Source organism: Ptychodera flava, chromosome 19 (genome assembly GCF_041260155.1).
Source record: "Ptychodera flava strain L36383 chromosome 19, AS_Pfla_20210202, whole genome shotgun sequence".
Lineage (NCBI taxonomy): Eukaryota > Metazoa > Hemichordata > Enteropneusta > Ptychoderidae > Ptychodera > Ptychodera flava.
Genome location: NC_091946.1, coordinates 38,482,143 through 38,497,246, shown reverse-complemented (window position 1 = coordinate 38,497,246; position 15,104 = coordinate 38,482,143). Strand labels below are relative to the sequence as shown.

Here is a 15,104-nt window from a genome sequence, read left to right as displayed (position 1 = left end):
AATATTATGCAAAAACAAAAACATGTCCATGATTGCTATCATCCATCTTAGCTGAGGGTTTCTGATGACTTGTTGAAATAATGTTTATATTTGAATTATGATGACAACTAAAATGATCCAACATTTCTCAGCAAAGTTTCTCAACATGCACATCAGTCAAAATTATGTTTACCATGTATCAGAGGTACTGTCCGGGGAATACGGTACATACCGGTACGTACTGGTAACTGTGGCTGTGTATCTCCCTTACTATCTCTTTCCCTTGTACAGTCTAAGTATTCTCAACTCAACTACTGCCCCTGATAATCCGCAGTGAAATGCTGGACTATGGTTGATATCTACATGGACATTCCAGCAACCTAACAATTCTAAACTGCGACAGAAAACGTTTCTTAGCAACCTACAGATTTCATGAATGGAGTAGAGACTAGACCACTACATTCTAAGCACGGTAGCTGCACTTTCAGTGGACATATAGGTCAAATCTACAATCAACACACACACTGTGATACCTGTATTCTTCAGTTAAATTGACTCATACCAAGACCATAAATACATCGTACATAGGAATGTTGCAGAAATTAGCAAAAGACAACATAGACTATAAGCCTGTCAACTCTGACCTGAAAACTGGGAATGATTGGGTTATTCAGTGAAATTAGAAAATGTTGAAATGTTCATCCTTGAGAGTGAAGCAGACCACACAGCTGTTACAGATATATGGAATAATTGCATTGCTGACATCCAACCCAGGTCATACAACTACAACATAGCCTGGAATTCAGCCTGACTTCCTCCCAGACACACTGTCTTCCAAGATTGCACTGAACACAAGTTCACAGAGGTCAGGATCATACACACCATAATCAAATCACTTCTCTAGACATGCCTCAACCTTGGCATTAACCTTGACATCGCAAAAAACATTCAATATCAACTGATAAGCGAATCCAACATGCTAACTCCTTGGCCTTTCCATCACATTCATCTCATGGTCACCATTGCTATGTTATGTCTGCAATGTTGCCACGGTACCAGCAATGCACAGAAGGATATATCAGAGAATCCAGAGACCATCAATGAATCATACAAAGATTACTAATCTATTATTTCAAGCAGACATTCTGTCTGTCCTGAATTATCCCTACCCCAGCAATACATTTATTTATGACTTCAGCTAGTTCACCAGGGTCAGCTTTATGTAAATTTATACAATCATGTTTATTTCTTGATTCGTAAGTTTCATTTCTTGCCTGTAGACAGTTGGCGGTATTCTCAGTAGCTAGCTATGTTATGTTGTTTCACACAACCTGAATTTGCATAAATTTTAATTGATAAAAATTCACTGCACTTTCTAACGCTAAATGACCAAGTGGAAGGAAAAGAGTAACAGATTTTACATTTCATGAGAAATAATTCAAATAACTTTACTATCTTTCGAAACAGTGAATATGTAGCACATGATCAGGAAACGCTCCATTGCTGGATTCTTTTTCTGTGTTTTGATTTAAACTAAACATCAAACCATTCTGGTCACAGCTTGGTATTAAGTTTCTGTACAATGCATTTGGTACACAATGGTGTAGAGAGAAACAAGTAGGTCTGAACTGGGCAAGGTTTAGCAATGTTATAAATATAGTATCTGAGGACAGCAGAGTACATTGGCAGTGTCAAACACAGAACCATATCTCACTCTGCAGCGATGAAAACTAAAGCCAGTACATTAGAAGGATGACAAATATGTGAAGCTTTCATGAAAACATTTAAAGATAGACACCTTTCTGAAGACAAAACATGCCTGATACCAATAATTTGTAATAATGTGTGATTTGAACAACATTTCATTTGAACTCCAGACACTAGTGAAAATGAACAACAAATGGCAATCTTTCACATGGGTGGTTCCATTTAATAAACATAATTTACTACTTTTAAGATAAAAATTAAAAGCCACATTTGTTATTTCTCTATGAGATCTAGTAAAATTAGGTAATTAAAATTTCATTTTTACAATTATCCTAAGGGCTACCTCAGCTGTTTTAATCTTCCATGTGATAAACTTTTGACAAAAATGCTACAGTAATCAATGATTCAGGATAATTAATCAATTTACAGCGGTAGGAAATGGGGATAGAGATAAAGCAACTGAATAATTAAATTCACGAAAAAATTTGATTTTATTAGTTTTCATTTTGTTAAGTGTTCATTTACAGTTAGCAACTATGTAACCCAATGAGTCTTCTAAAATTTGTATTTTATTATTTCAAAATAAATGTCCTCTTGTCAAACTGGATGCACAACTGCATTCTGGGAAAGCTCAATAGACGATATAGGTGTAGGCATGATTAAAACTTGTGATTTTATTTAACAAGCGACCTAGCGGCCGATATAGCTCCGCTGTGTTTATGTAGAGAATAACTATTTTTTACACATGTTGATTAGGAAGGTGGAAATCTTTGATAGCTCAATGCAGAGGCCAGAAAAAAGTGGCTAAAATAGCTGCAAAAATACACAATTGAAGATTTCATCATACTTTGAATATATCACATCGGATCATCCCTAAGAACATGTCAACCAAAGCTATCTGATGAGTAGTTTTTTGAGAATAAAATTTTCTGACCAAAGATGGCAACAATTGCCCCAAAAAATGAAATTGCAGATTTCATCATAATTTCAAGAGATCAAATTTAGTTCATAACTTCATCTATAGAAACCTGTATACCAAATTTCAAAGCTGTTAGACCAGTACTTTTTTTGAGAAACACATTTTTTGACCAAAATGGAAAAATTGCCCCAAAAATTCAAAATTACAGATTTCATCAGAAATTCATTATATATACTGAACTCATCTGTAGAAACCTGTATACCAAATTTCAAAGCTATCAGACCACTAATTTTTGAGAAAACATTTTTTGACCAAAAATGGCAAAAATTGCCCCAAAAATACAAAATTGTAGATTTCATCACAATTTCAATAAATATCATGTAGTTTATCTGTAGGAACCTGTATACCAAATTTCAAAGCTATCAGATAAATAGTTTTGGAAATACACATTTTTTGACCAAAAATGGCGAAAATTGCCCCAAAAATACAAAATTTCAGATTTCATCAGAAATTCAATATATATTACTCAGTTCATCTATAGAAACCTGTATACCAAATTTCAAAACTATTAGACCAGTACTTTTTGAGAAATACATTTTTTGACCAAAAGTGGCAAAATTGCCTTAAAAATGCAAATTTGCATATTTCTGCACAATTTGAACAAATCTGAAATAGATCATCCCTAGGGACATATGTACCAATATCAAAGCTATCTGACTGGTAATTTTGAAGAAGAAGATTTTTAAAGATTTTTTTTACCAAAAATGACAAAAATTGCCTTAAAAATACAAATATGCAAATTTCACCACGATTTGAACAAATCTGACTGAAGTCACCCTAAGTAAACTGCATATCAAATTTCAAAGCAATCGGACAAGCGGTTTCAGAGAAGAAGATTTTTTTACCAAAAACACCAAAAATTGCCCCAAAAATACAATATGCAAATTTCACCACGACTTGAACAAACTTAAGTGTAGTCACCACAAGTGAACTGCATATAAAATTTTAAAGCAATTGGACTTGCAGTTTCAGAGGAGAAGGCAATTGTTGACGGACGACGACGACGACGACGGACGACGGACGACAGAAGACGACGGACGACGACGACGGAAAATCAACCTATTTGATAAGCTCCGCGTCGCTGACAGCGGAGCTAAAAAACACAAAAAAGAAGTCCTTATTATCTCATATTTGATGTGTAGTCTGGTCAATGCATCATGTGATGCAAAAACTGGATCCAAAACAGAACAAGAAGCAGAGGCTGTTTAGAGATTGAGATCAAAACACAGAAATCTTTGTGGGATGTGAAGATTACTTATAAAATTACTGGAGTTCATACAGCGTACCATGACACATAACATGAATTGCAATCTACATCTTCATAACTCAATTCATGCGTTCTCCACTGTTCACCTAATCTACATATTTCTTTTACAAAGTCAATTACTTGCATGAGGGAGGAAGTCATCAGCTAAATTTCAGCGCCACTAAAATGGGATTCTGAATCTACCCATTTCAACTCGTCAATCATTGAAGCTCCTAGCAACAACTGCATATCATTACTGCTGCAGTAAATCTATTTTTTCCAATATCCATTTCCCAAAATTTAATTTAAAGGCAGGAAGCTATTATCATGAGTAATTGCATGTAAGCTCATTTTATATTATACATGACTGCTCTCTAAAAATAAATATTACTTTCATAGCCCTCGGTATTTTACAGGGGTTACACTTCCATTTTTCACTGAAATTATGTTCATTTTGATGTTTGTTTCTCGAGTTCAAATCTCCTAGCTGGATATCAGGCTCTCTGAGGAAATTTAATGTTTTTTTAAATTATGAAATAAAATTTTTCACGCTATTGTTACTGTCATTTATTTTGTTCCTTGGATCACTTACTTTGAATGATACTGATTATTGGACATGTTTTGATGTACTACAGCTAACTATCTTGAAATAATGTATTCAACGTTTTTTTGAAATTATCTAGGATTTGGTTGAAAGTGAGTGTGTGTTCATATTATCAACAACATGTATCTACCATCATGTAAATTTCACAGTTCAAAATGAATGTTGTTTTGCTTTGGTGTCTCTCTCATTTTCAACAAGTTAGCTCCCACTCAACTCCATTCTAAATCTCCTTCCGCTGATTCTATTATTCTGAATGACATAGCTATCCATACAAATGTAAAAACCATTTTCAAGTTTGCTTGAAAATCAGTGACATTGACATTGAAAAGAATGACATATTAAATGGTTTGATTTTCATTTGGATTTTAACACTGCTACTGATAAAAGTGGTTTTGAATTTACCTTTGTTCCCAATATGGGGAAAAATTGATAAAAAAAAGAATCACGCTTTTGTTTGTATAAGAAGTTAAAAATAGACCTGAAACAGCTGTAATCTCTGTTTGTTTTTATTTCAAAACAATGAAGTGGTGTGGACTTTCTTCTTTCAAAAAGAATGGCAGTTGCTACAATGGATATAACAGTTAATATGCATACTAAAATTAACATTCATTATTAAATGTGAAGTCATAGGGCAAGTATTAGTGTGCTTTTGTCTCCGTAATTACACTTTCATTCATGTTCACAAACACTTGAGTCAAGTCCTAGCTATCGGCATAGTATATTGGTGCACAAAAGGAAAATGCTGTGACAACTTTGCTCTGGTGGCAGTGGTGGGACTGTGACGTTATGATATAGCCACAAGTTCGTTTCATATATTTATTGTCAATGGTGTTTCTAGACCAGCTTTTGCACTAAAAGAAAATCATTTAATAATTTTAAAAATATTTTCTTTTAAACATAAATCAGCCGTACCCACACGTCTATGCCATTACACAAGTTCAAAGTCACAGAAGGTCTAATCAGTGTCAGTTTCTCACTTGGTTGAAAGAAAAGACATCCAATATGAGAGCATCTTGGAATGCCTTTGAACCTTGGAGATAAGTAACCTTAATAAAATATAACCTACCTCTGTTACATCCATAACTTTAATAGCTGCCAGCTGTCCTGTTTTGACATGGCGTCCCTGAAAGATATCAAAATTGCAAACACATTAAGCAAAAATGTAACATTTCATGAAAATAAAATTTGACAAAAGCAATTTCAACAATTTAATGAGTCATATTTTTAGACAATCTTTCACCGGTAGTGTGATGGGTTTTTCAATGTCATAAAAAGAAATAGTTATGTAATGTAGGGTGGCACCTGGTTGTGTACATGTGTGTTTGTGGGTGTTTTGTCTATGGTTTCACAGAGTATGTCATTCCCTTGGGTGTGTCGGCACTCCATTTGATAAAAGAAACAGAATTGGCGCCTCTATGCTGAAAATTTACGCAAGACTCTCCTTTAATAAAAGTTATAATTATCTTGGAATAATTTATAGGACCACTGAGATATTATCCTGGTTTATACATTAACACAGTCAAGCACACTGGGGATATTATCGGTACAAGTATGAGATAGGACTCCTAGTAATGGTATCAATGTGATACTGCACATGTGTGTTATGATATTCAGACCAATATTATTATAGCCACATAACGCCATAATGAGATGAAAGCTTTTAATCCTGTGTACATTTCATTACTGAGAATGCTATTCCAGGAATTGTAATTACACACTTATTACACCATTTTCCTGAACCAAAGTTCATCTGCTGCCCTCTTCAATATTTACTTTTTATCTTTGATAAATTTTATTTCAAAGACCAAACTATCAACTCTTATGTTAACTGGGTAAGTTTATGTTAAAACAGGAGTGGATAAATATTCATTGTAAACGCCCATGTTAGAGGATGGCTGATGTTTAAAATGGTAAAACATTTAGTCAATTACGTATTTACAAACAGTATGTCTCGCTTTGCCATATTTGTGAACAATACTGTGAGTTTTGGGCACAATGAAGGACAACACTGGACACTGGGAGTATTTCTATCAACATGGAATAAATGAAAATTAATGTTTGAGAATTAAATCATATTTCTTGTGGGTCTATGATTACATGTACGGTTGTAGCATAGACCCTCGTCCTAGTTTTTCTTGAGGGTCTATGGTCGTAGTTGTAAATTAAAACTTTACCGAATTTGCCAAATTACAAACAAGAAATAAAAGTCATAAAACTTTTCATTCTGATTTTGTCATTGTGGTTACTGATTTTCAATATGCTTAAAGTTTTACATTTTTGTATAAAATCAGATAATTTCACTTGCGATAGCAGTTAGTATATTATGAAAATGCTGTTCTTTTCACACATTAATATTGTCACAACTGCGATCTGGATTAGCATGACAAACTGCATCAAATTATTAGGTGACACTGGGGCTTGAGACAGAAGGGTTCAACACTTTACAATTTTTCTGCTCAACGGTACAGTGTACAAATGCAAAGGGTTTTATATTGGAAGCATATAGCATGATTCAACTCATGGTTTCACTCACGATAATCTTCACGTCCATGAAAAATGTCAAGGAAACTCATCTTTTTCTGATAAGAACTATTAAATGATTTGTCGTGGAGACAATTGCATAAAAATATCCTGCAAGTGTATGAGTCATTAATTTACTAAAGACAAACACTTACAGATTTCACAACTTACTTAGTAAGAAAATTTCAACTTGTGCAAACATGCAATATTTCAGTAAAGTATTACATGATTTCTAATTTCAGGATTATTTCATTCAAGAAAGGAGGGGGAGCAGGATCACACAATTCTCATTCATAAAGCTGTCAATGCTTCAGGACAGCTGTCCCTTTGGAACAATCTTGACTTCCTATCTCTATTTCAACTTGTTCATGATTTATTGCTGATGGAAAATTCATGTCTTTTGGGTTGGAATGCTGCAAGCCTGCTGGGTAATAATGATTCTCTACACTCCGGTCTGAATATTGCTAGTGTCTGACCTGATATGAACTTTCAGAGACACTGCAGTCTCGTGGTACTTGTCAAAGGAGTGTTGACTGCGACGGCAATTCAAAGAGGTTGAAGTGACTATGGCAGACAATAACCGGCTTAAAGTGTGGGCAATAATTCAATTTGATTTCTGTTGCAAAAGTGACAAGCCCACAAGTGCTTTTCATTCGACGATCGATTGAATGACTAAGGCAGGGTGTTATATCCATGGCTTTATGAGTAGACAGTTATGAAAAACCTAGCCTCTGAACATCTCTATAGATACTTTTGTGTTGTGACAAAACAGTTTGGCAAATATAATGCAATCTTACGGTTCCATGAAACAGACATTGTCTTTAAAACTTAAATCGAAGGTGTTGGTTTAAATGTTGATTCACTTAAACACAGTGGATGATATCTTATTCATTGTGAATGACAGTCAAGACATCACACTTGTCTCTGAGCTGTACACTAAGGATGATTTAAGTTCCCTCCCTTGACTTTCCATCATCGCAGAGAAATGTTAGTGACTACATTGTTGTTGTGTCTTAGGAGTGCCATACATGGTGTTCAAGTATGCACTACTGTATCATGTGTATGTGTTATGGATGTAATTGATGACAGGTATCTTGCTCATTTCATTTGATAAAACCATGTATCAATATCAATAAAGAGAAACAAACACAGATCCTATCAACACATTTCACAGTAACTGACAAGGGAATATCAAATGTAATTGATGCATCTGCAGGGAATCCTGTTGCTGTCAGAGTTTGATAAAGCTGTAAGAACGACGTGAATACATTCAATGAAACTGTCATTTTGTTCACTTAAATACTGGAAAAAGGTTGATAGCAAAGGCGATTACTTATCAATGATAACACCCATTCAACGATATGAATTTCAAATTCAGCGGGATATCGCTGTGTTCAGATATTCTCCATTCATTCCTTGAACGCAGTTTTAAACACTGCTATCTTTGATGACTCATACATTTATTCTACACTAGTTTTTCTTCATTTGCATCATCATTTCAGAAACAACTAACAATCACACTGTTTAAGTTACTTTTGAAGTATTTGCATGAATTTTTGTTCTGTATGAAAGAATATTGTTTTGTTCAACTTCTGAAATAATATTGAAATGCCTAGACTGTTAGACAGGTTAACAAAAGTCTGTCTTTGTAAGGTTTGTATTATTGTTGACAACTGAATTTTCATCCTAACTAGAATTCATTGTCAATAATAACACAGCAGATTATACACAATGTGTAGAGGTCACATTCACAGACTAATGCTTTGTGTTTCAAAACATTTCATGGAGAAGATGTGCTTATTTTTCAGCTGATATCCTGCAAATATTTTGATAGCATTTATGAGACAAGACAACACAACAATGCAGCCGCTACCACTTCACTACTCAGGTAGTCTGTTTACATAAATACAGACGGGTGAACTTTGACCCTACTTGTGAAGTATGGCTGCTACTGAAAAGTTCCACGCAAGCAATGTTTTGCCTGTTTTTTCTGTAAACACTTCTCTACCTTGTCAATCTACTTTGAGGAGCCATGACCAGGGCAGTGTATGCCCTCTGGTTACTTAAAAACATAGATTTAGTTTCCTTTGTCTTGTGTTTTGTGAACAATAGTTTGGAATCAGAGACTTAAGTTGAGTGGACATGGCTGATTGGGCGACTCTCTTCATCAGTTGAATTGATGGCTATTGCACACCTATGCTTCAGTGGTTTTCAAAAGAATCAAACAAGGCAGTAATGTATGTAGAAGGTTGCAATTATTCTTTTCCTATCATTATACAGTAATTATAAACAAAATGTTGACAGATTTTTCATTTCAATTGAAAATCTAAGTCACAATTCCTTCAAAAGTAGTGTTCTGGTCAATGGGCACTCTGTACTGTCTTGTAATCAGAGATACATCTATGAAATATTGTCATATACATGTACTTGCATTCAAATGCAAATTTGTGAAAATGTTTACAGGGAAAACTCCCGAGTTTCAACCAATTAAATATACAGCAATAATATAGGGTAATGGTGTTAGCTTATCAGTTAATGATCTACTGCCTGGCTGTCGGTCAGACCCCTTTGCTGGGTTATGTGTACAGTTTGATAAAATGCCACAGTTGAAAATGGTGACTTGTAAATTGCATTGGCTGGGGGCGAGCAATGTATTGGATAAACACATGAAGATTGCTGAGAAATGGGTGTGAAAGATCAGTGACCTTTTGACCTGCACAGTAAAAACCAGCCCAGAAATGACAACATAACAGAGACACAGCTAGACCTTAGATAAAGTCACTATGAAAGACTGTTATAACCAAAGCGTAGATTAGGTCTCCAATGCACTGTAATTCTTACCACTTCATAACGGTTCTGAAATTCTTGTTTGCCATCACAAGGCTAATATGACTTTCTGCAGTAAACATGCAATGACTGATATCTGATAACAGAATCTGTCCTGGCTACTGTGAAAATTCTTCTATTTTAACATCTGAGGAACACATACATTGCACATGTGAATACATGTACACATACTTTGAGCATTACAGTTATTCTGCACAAAAATCATCTGATTTCTAGAATATATTTTATGTTCATGAATAAAGTTACAATTGCTATAATTATAGCAATTTTACTGTGTCTATACATTACTACATATCATTGGGGCTGCTCAATCAATTTTAAGGACAAATTTCCTGTTTTTAACATTTCAAGGAAAAAGAAATATCACATTTCGATGGCATGTTTATGTATCATCTTAGTGTACAATACAACCTTGCTCAGTTATACACTTAAAATGTGTATTGATGTTTATTGTTTGCTATGCCAACATCACCAAACTCTGCTACCTCAGTGTAATCAAGCCATGCTGACTGGGCAGTGCCAGCATAGCCATTAGTTCATTTACCACACACTGTTAAGTATCTGATACTTATAAATTATTTCATCATTTTTCTGTGTCTCTTACGCCTGTGTGCAGGGTTAACAGTGTATATATATTTTGGAAGTTTTCCAGTTTCAGCATGTTTCTAGAATCAAATAAATATTACTGTAGCACACTAATGAGAAGAATTATGTCCAATGATTGGCAAGCTCATTCCCTTCATACTTTGCTTCCTGTCAGTTCTATCACAGCAATAGAGAGGTAGATGTGGATAGCTGAAATTCATTTCAATCCTGATACATTTGACAAACGCTCTGAATGTGTAGTGAGTTTCTAAATCAAAGATCCAAAGGTGAATCATTCTCGTCGTTCTGAAAGCCCTGGCGATGTTCTTAACACACGTGCTGATCATATTGGCTCCAAGACATTAGTGTACTGCAGGGAACATTAACAGAAATCAATACACAATCCTTAAGGCTTTCTACTGACTCTATCTGTACACCAGTATTTCACATCAGATTCTATGCAACAGCTGAATTGCTTTGAATTGAAGTACAGCATCCCTGCCTTATATTGTAACTTTTCAGACTTCAGTATTCAGTGTGTACCAAAGTCACACATGAATTTTATATGGGAGAGGCGAGTGATACTGATGTACATACATTAATTTTGAACAAAATATGAATTGCTACTAGTTCATTTTTCTTGTTTGTGTCAGTATTGGATTTCAAATTGTCTGTAACTTCAAAAGAGAAATTTGATGGAGTGTTATAACAACTGTAATTTGTTATCGAGCTGAAAGTTAAAATCACATGGTCTGGTCTGATTGACATAATACTGTAAAACTCATTAATAAACAGTCTTGTTGTTTGTATAGTGTGAGAACAAATGTTGTTTCTACAAGTAAGACATCATCAGATAAGAAGTTACGGAGTGTAGTGTGTCTATCCATTCATTTTTTTACTTGTTTGAAATGTGTAGACAGTTAGGGAACATGCAAGATATGACAAATCACATCATTTTAGACAAGATCTGAAAATGCCTCTTACTGGCTATGCACTATAGCTGGTATGGCCTTGGTCATCACAAGCCAGCATAGCAAACTCAGTAAGCTAGCATATCCAGCCTTGATGGCTATGCCAGCTAGCTCACTGAGCCAGGCTACACCAGCCACAGTGCACATAGCCAGTGATGGGCTGTGAGAGAGTCTAGACTAGATTATGACCTCATTGTATGTCAATCTAATGTGCATTACAGAGACAAATGTTGTTTTTGCTCAGAGCTTACTTCAAATGAAGTGAGAGTGGAAGTGATCACAAGTTGATGTCGGTTAGCATTACTAGCTGTCATTACAACAATCATGTACATTTTTAAAGCTTAGCCGGTAATCCTACAAAACTGTTTAAATTAATCTGTTCAAATAAAATCAAATTTAAAACCCTAGTCAACCTATCAAAACTCAGATGAAATAAATCCACTTTGACTTCAGCAATAATTTGTGCAAAAAGTCTGTGAACAGCAAATCTCAAGTCTTGTCAGCTGATCAGCTGTCTGTCATGATGAAGCTGAAATTTACTCACTTTCTCTATTGTACTTTGTACAGGGAAAATTATTTTACTTTGAAAACTGCTCTATTTCTTACTTTATTCACAACGTGATATACCGTAACAAGAAATTCTGAAACGTTCATGTTTGCATGCAAATGGCAAACTAACAGTGATACAGTATCATGAACTTGGCTAAATTCTATGGTGACTTGATTCCCATATTAATTATGTATAGTTGTGTTCTCCACTGTGTCACAGACTGACAGTGAGACAGACAGACAGACAGAAAGACAGACAGGCAATGTTCATTTCACAATCTGCAGTAGGTTTGTTGAAACTTTTCACATATCACTGTGGGGGGGGGGGGGGGGGGGGGGGGGGGGGGGGAAATAACTCACAATTACATAAAGCAACTTCCCTGACAATAATCAAGAAATTGCTCAGAGACAGTAAAGAGTAATTTGGCGCAGACATCACATTGACAAGATCGGACTATCTGTGTGTCATCTCAAGTCTTTACATCGACAAAGAGATTAACAAGCTACTAATGGACTTCTAATTGCTCTTTTAATGACACTTTGATAGCGTTTAGAAGAATTCTTCTATGTGTCAAGGAAAAAGGCTTTGGACACCAGATGCAACTGAAATCCAATATGGCTGTCTTCAGGAAAAATCTCCCATGATTCTCCTCTGTTCAGAAATTTTAGACATGCTGGCTATAACAGAGTGTGAATGGGCCAAAATGAGGCAGATTGGGGAAAATTCTCCCATCACCACACCACACAACCTTGAAACAAACAAGTCTTATTTCTTCAGCAGTTTGTGACATAAATAATGATGAAATATTTAGATGGACAAGGGGTTAAGTCATCAAACACAACCAGCAGCTTGATGGCAAATAATGCACAGGCTTGAATAATAGTATTTATGGAAGAATTTCAACAGAGATACTGAGTAGTTGTGAGTGCTGAGATTTGGTGAAGTGAGAATGTGTTCCTCAGTGTAGTGTCTCTTACATGTACACAACCACTGAATGTCAACTTTTACAGAAATGTTAAAAGACCTGCATTGTCAACCTGATGAAAACTGCAACTTTTATCTGATAGTCTGATGTGCATGAATATTGGAGGGGTGAGGGGAGGGGGAAGCAGTGTTGGGACGGTTATGCAGATAGTTTTTAGAGCATTGACCTGCTAAAATTGTTTTCATTAGTCAGGATTGCAGTTTGAAATAGTTAAGAATATGTAATGAGGGCATCTCCAGGAAGCAACCAGGGTACCAACACCAAGTGAATGTATTTTGGAGTTCCACAGCACAGGAAGTGTGCCCTCTTTTGATAAGCTTGGCTGAAATTGTACGGGAAGTTGGCAGAGAGCAAGGACAAATGGCATAGACACCGGCTTGAATTTGTTAAAGATAAGTTTAATGACCCTTCCCTTGCACTGCTGGCTTTAGTTATTCTATTTGCTGATGTTGTACAATCTCAGCTGAATTGCGGATTGATACATGCATCATTGGCTGTCAGTTTACAGTGGACTGTTTTGTCAGAAGACTAAGTATATTGACAGATGGGACTGTGTTCAGAAAAACAGCTGGAGTGGCGAAACCATCTCAGAATGACCAATCTGGAAATGTGATGTACACACACAACATTCTGACAATTTAACAGTGTCTTCAGCTTGCATAGAAATCAGTGAAACTTATAAAATGGGCCAGGAGATGAACCACATAGCTAAAAACAAATATTTGCAGTCTAGGCTGAAATGTGTGCAGAGGGTCTAAGAACATGTAATTGAAGTAACAATCCTTTCTCTGATTGAGTGATCAGTCTTCTCAAAGCGTTTGTGAAACAAGTCATCGTTGATGACACAGTCCCCGCTTGTCCATTTTGTTATAATCTTTGGTGTCACGGTAGCTGTGGTCTAGGTAGCTGTGGAATGACATTGATGCAACGGGTGCATTAGGCCTGTGACTTGCATAATAAAGTAATCTGAGGAATGTTCAATAAATGACTCATCTCTGCCGGTAATGACCACTCAAGGAACTTTTGATTACATCACACATAACGATGCCCTTACTGCCTCCAGTGTAATGATGGCACATACTATACACATGGTTTGGTGGAATTTTCGAAATGGTATGGGATCGGGTATGTTGTTGTAATCAGCCATTTCGGATCATATAATGAAACAAATTAATGTGCACAAGAATGCAGCCATAGTATTTTATCTTCGTATCACGTTTGAACAAAATCAGTCCATCGAGGGATAGTGACCTATGTTTATGTTTCAAAGACATAAAAAAATCACACCAAAATTTAAATCAAATGGCTGTCTATTGACCATATGGATCATAGTACGAAATTAGTAGACATGCATATGTATGCCATAGTACTTTATCTTTGTACCAAGTCTCAACAACATTGGTTAAAGAATATTTGCATATGATTAAGCCTCAAAGACATAAAAAAATCCAAAAATGACCATCTGACAGCAATATTGGAAAAAAATGACAATCTGGCAGCCATATTGGAACATGTCACAAAGTAAATTGACATGTATATGTATGCCATAGTGCTTGATATTTGTGCCAAGTTTGGACAAAATGGGTGTAATGACCTTTGAATTACGATTCAAAGACATGCAAAATTCCAACAAAATGGCAGTTCTGCAGCCATATTGGATCCTATCGCATGGTTAATTGATACATGCATATGTATGCCATAGTGCTTTGCCTTTGTGCCAAGTTTGAACCAAATTGGTTCAAGGATGTTTGAGTTATGGTTCGAAGACATGAAAAAATCGCAAAAAAAATGGCCGCCTGTCAGCCATATTGGATCATATCACGAAATAAACTGGTGTTCATATGAAGGGCATAATGTTTTGCTTTTGTGCCAAATTTGAACAGAATCGATCGGTTCAAGGATGTCTGAGTTATGGTTCAAAGACATGAAAAATCGCAACAAAATGGCCGCCTCACGCCCATATTGGATCGTATCGCAATATTTCTCGACATGCATATGTAGGACATAGTGTTATGCCTTTGTGTCAAGTTTGAACAGAATCGGTTCAAGGATCTTTGAGTTATTGTTCAAAGACATGAAAAATCGCAACAAAATGGCCGCCACGCGCCCATATTGAAACACATCGCAAAAT

The 15,104-nt window shown here is 35.7% G+C and overlaps 1 protein-coding gene across 4 annotated transcripts in view; it reads right to left on the bottom strand.

The window, feature by feature from the left end:
• LOC139119473 (mitogen-activated protein kinase kinase kinase kinase 4-like) overlaps positions 1-15,104 on the bottom strand; it is a 64,105-nt gene that overhangs the window by 29,169 nt on the left and 19,832 nt on the right. For all 4 annotated transcript variants that reach the window (XM_070683305.1, XM_070683306.1, XM_070683307.1 and 1 more), the window contains exon 3: positions 5,582-5,638. In XM_070683305.1, the coding sequence (XP_070539406.1) occupies positions 5,582-5,638 (57 nt within the window). The remainder of the gene's footprint in view (positions 1-5,581; positions 5,639-15,104) is intronic.